The sequence below is a fragment of the Aplysia californica genome, unplaced genomic scaffold (genome assembly GCF_000002075.1).
Source record: "Aplysia californica isolate F4 #8 unplaced genomic scaffold, AplCal3.0 scaffold01284, whole genome shotgun sequence".
NCBI classification, from domain to species: domain Eukaryota; kingdom Metazoa; phylum Mollusca; class Gastropoda; order Aplysiida; family Aplysiidae; genus Aplysia; species Aplysia californica.
In genome coordinates, this window is record NW_004798554.1 from 126,527 (window position 1) to 130,787 (window position 4,261).

The following is a 4,261-nucleotide window of genomic DNA, read 5'->3' on the forward strand; positions in this document are numbered from 1 at the left end:
CCTCTTTTTATTTTACACCTTGGAGTAGTGCAGGGAAAAGTGAAACAGACCGACCCAATGACGGCCATTTGTCTATTTGTTTGTTTTAGGTAAAGAGAGACACACTGACGCAAGATTGGTCATTTGTTTGTTTGTCGTTTATTTGTTTGTTTGTTTGTTTTAAGTTAAGAGAGTGTTTATCGACACAAGAATGGTAATGTATCTATTTGTGTGTTTGTTTATTTGCTTGTTTGTTTATTTGTTTGTTAGTCAGTTGTTTGTTTGTTTTCTGTGTAAAGAGAGGTACATCGACGCAATGAGAGGGTCCTGGGAAAGATGACAGAAGATGATAAAGGGGGAGGGGGTCTTTTTTGGTCAAATTTTAGCTGAAGTCATTTTTGAACGGTCCCTAATCTGTCAAAGTTTTAAAAGAATGCTCAGAACATTTCAAGAAGAAAAACAATTTTGGGAATCCTATCGGGAACCGCTTAAACAAAGTAATACTAACACAATTCAACACTGGGATCACCGCGTGAAAAAACTAGACCCCTGAAAAAGTACATACTATTGCATATTGGATAGTGAAACCCCATTGGATTTAAAGAGAGGGAAGATAGATATAAGGGGATCTTCGGAGTCGATATTTTATACTCTGAATTATTTGCTAACTCGAAACAAAAGAATTGTTTGTGTCTAATATAAGTCTGACGTTGACATTTGGTTAGAAGACAGTTTTATTTTTCATGAACAAATATTTATAGGCATTTTAATAAGTAAAGGTTCTGGTGTATAATGCAACACTTTCCATGCATCAACCCAAGACAACTATCTGTTCCTCACAAAACAGAAACACGTCTTAAAGCATGATTAAAAACTTACTGAAAAAGGACACATTGTGGACAGGGACATAACAATATTGCTCACCAGGTGTGGTTTTAGCTGTGATAGACTCCGATTCATTCTTCAGCATTTCCACAATTGCTTGATGACCTTTGTTTCTGGCAGCATTGATGGCCTGCTCAAGCTGATGGGGCTCATACTTTGCATGGCTCAACAATAGCTCAACAATCCGACGACAGCCATTTTTGGCACTCAAAAATAGAGCACTTTCATTGTTTCCGTTGACGACATGTACGTCAGCTCCTTTGGTCAAAAGTGACTTGACAACCAAGTGATTCCCTGGATTTAGACAGCAGCTCAAGAGGGGTGTATCCCCATCTGAATCAGTCAAATTCACATCAGCATTTCTTTCCAACAGGTCTTCAACAATGTTCTTGTAGCCATACTGAGAGCTGATATTGAGGGCTGTACTGTTGTGTCTGTTCTGTGTATTGACATCTGCTCCTTGGTCCAGCAAAACTTTCAATATGGAGGTTCTCTCTCGACGAGCGGCGATGATAAGCGCAGTGTCAAGTCTTTCATATTCATGCAGTTCCAGATTTGCTTTTACATCCTGGCCTTCAACTTTAGACGTATGGTTTAGGAGAAACTGAACAATCTCTAAATGATCATTGTTTGTACTCACCATCAAAGCAGTCTGGCCTTTATTGTTCTGGGCATTGAGGTTGGCATTATGCTCCAATAGCATACAAACAGCTTTTTTGTGGCCATTGGCAGAGCAAATGATCAGAGCAGTATTTCCAGCTTTATCAACAGATTCAATATCAGCTCCGTTGTCAATCAGGACCCGCATGCAGTCTTTGTGTCCATATTGAGTGCACAGCATGAGCGGGGTCCAGCCATCCGCTCCTGGCTGGTGTACACTAGCGCCTTTGCTGATCAGTAAACTCACCAACTCGTGGTCCCCCTTGTGAGCAGCATTCATCAGTGGAGTTCGCTGTTTTTTATCTACTACGTCAATTCGGGCACCTGCTTCAATGAGAGCTTTGGCAATTGTAAGATGTCCATTCAAAGCAGCAGTGTGGATTGGATAATCCCCATCACAGTCAGCCACATTTACTTTGACACCTTTGTTCAGAAGGAACTGAACAACGTTGTCAAACCCTTTGTGTGCCGCAAGAAGAAGGGCGGTATGCCCTTTACTGTTGGATGCATCAACATTTGCATGGTTATTCAGAAGAAGTTCCACGACACGACAGTGACCTTTTCCAGATGCCAAAATAAGAGGTGTGCTGCCATTCTCATCCATAGCATCAACATCGGCATTTTTGTCAACAAGAGCCAGGACGCAGTCAAACTTCCCATTGCCTGCACTTATGCCAAGAGCAGTTAAGCCATTCTTAGTGCGCATGTCACAGGGGACATCCTTACTTAGCAAGTATCTCACCACTTTTGAGTGTCCGAACTGAGTTGCCAACATGAGAGCGTTCCATCCGTTATGTTCTACAGCGTTAAGGTCAGGCTTACACTCACACAGTAACTCTACCACATCTTCATGTCCATTGTAGGCAGCGTTCATGAGAGCTGTCCTTCCATTTGTGTTGGATAAATGCACAGAGGCTTCATAACTCAACAGCAATCTAACAATTTCCAGATGACCTTTCAAGGCAGCCATCATTAGGGGTGAGTCACCATCATCATCGCATTCATTCGGCCTGGCCCCAGCATTTAGAAGCATCCGTACATCTTCAAGGTAACCTTGGTGACTGCTCACCAACAGAGGGGTTTTGCCGTCATCATCGGTTTGATTGACATCAGCACCGGCCTCAATTATCATCCTTGTGACATCACGGTTTCCGCTGGTTACAGCTCGGAGTAGAAGAGATGTGCCTTTTTTCACCCTCAAGTTTATCCCAGGGAATGGCCAGTCGTGTTGAGACAGCAGCGTTCTCACAATCTGTCTGTGCTTGCCTTGTACTGCCATGTACAGTGCGGTCAATCCTTCATAGTCAGTCAGCAGGACATCAGCACTATGGTCTAGTAGAATCTCTACGATCCCAATGTTACCTTCCTGACAAGCACACATCAGCGGCGTGCTTCCCTTGTTGTCAGTGATGTCTGGGTGAGCTCCTGCTTTCAATAAAATTTCAGCAACGTTCCTGTGACTCTGTAACGCAGCCTGGAAAAGCGGAGTCCTTCCCTGCTTGTCTGTTGGATTCAGCTCAACGCCGTATTTAATGAGCTTGCTCACCACCTGTGAATGTCCTTGACCAGCAGCAGAAGCTAGAGGTGTCCACCCTGGTTTACTAGCATGATTGATATCTGCATTTGCCTTCAGGAGGATCTTCACATTTTCCACGTGGCCGTTGTGAGCACTGATCTCTAAGGCACTTCCACCTGATACCTGAGTCTCATCAACATTGGCCCCTGCATCGACAAGGATCTGAACAGTGTCGTACAGATTGTGCTGGCTACATTGCATCAGCGGTGTCCATTGTCTGAGGTCTTTTGCATTAACATCCGCTCCCTTTTTAATCAACAGTTTGACAATATCATTCAAGCCTTTCCCAGAAGCAACATGCAGAGGGGTGTCATGGTTATTGTTTTTCACATTGATTTCGGCTCCATGGTCAATTAGTTCTCGTGCCAGATTTTCTTGTTTGGCAACAAGAGCCACAAGAAGGGCAGGGTTCCCATGATTGTCCACCAAGTTAGTGTTTGCCCTACGCTCTAACAGCAGCTGTACAGAATTCTCGTTGCCCACTGCACATGCCATCATCAGAGCTGTTCGGCCTTCCCTGTCCTGAGCATTGACACTGAGATTTTCATTGAGAAGCCTAGCTATCAACGCACTGCGTCCCATCACAGCACACATAATTAAAGCCTCAGCCCCTGTGGTCTGCCCTTGTGCTGCATTGTCCTTCAGCTGTCTGTAGAGGTCATCATCGCTTATTCCAATGTCAGCTTTTTTTTTCTTCTTCTTCTTCTTCTTTTCATCTTTGTCTTCCTCGCCATCTGAGTCTGATGAATCTGCGAACTGTTGGCCACTGTTCTCTTGACCCAGAAGTTGCATCAGTTTTTCAAAGTCCATCTCACCGCCAAGGTCTGAAGCATCTAAGCCTGCCGCAGCAGCTGCTGCCTCCGCTGCTCTCTGTACCTCATTCCCCATGACTGAAGTAGATAAATGGACGGTCACCTACCAAGGGGAAAAAAGACAAAGCATTCACAGCCACCTGACAAAGTAGATGGCTGCGCAAACAGCAATAATAGCCGTAGGAAAAAATCAACAAGATTTTCTAAATTAAGGTATTTAAGACTTAGAATCTAACAAATTACAAAGAGATAAAAATATATCTTTTGTTTAACACGGTATGTGTTTTTAAATGTAAAGAGTTGTCTGTCACGTAAGAAAAACTAATCGGGGACTGGGTGTGTGTGGGGG

General features: G+C 43.7%; 1 protein-coding gene across 2 annotated transcripts in view; it reads right to left on the minus strand.

Annotated features, from left to right (window-relative positions):
• The window catches only part of LOC101845211 (ankyrin repeat and KH domain-containing protein 1), a 13,571-nt gene that overhangs the window by 7,404 nt on the left and 1,906 nt on the right, over positions 1–4,261 (minus strand). For both annotated transcript variants that reach the window (XM_005112476.3, XM_005112475.2), the window contains exon 2: positions 904–4,015. In XM_005112476.3, coding sequence (XP_005112533.1) covers positions 904–3,988 — 3,085 coding nt within the window. In that variant the 5' untranslated portion in view covers positions 3,989–4,015. The remainder of the gene's footprint in view (positions 1–903; positions 4,016–4,261) is intronic.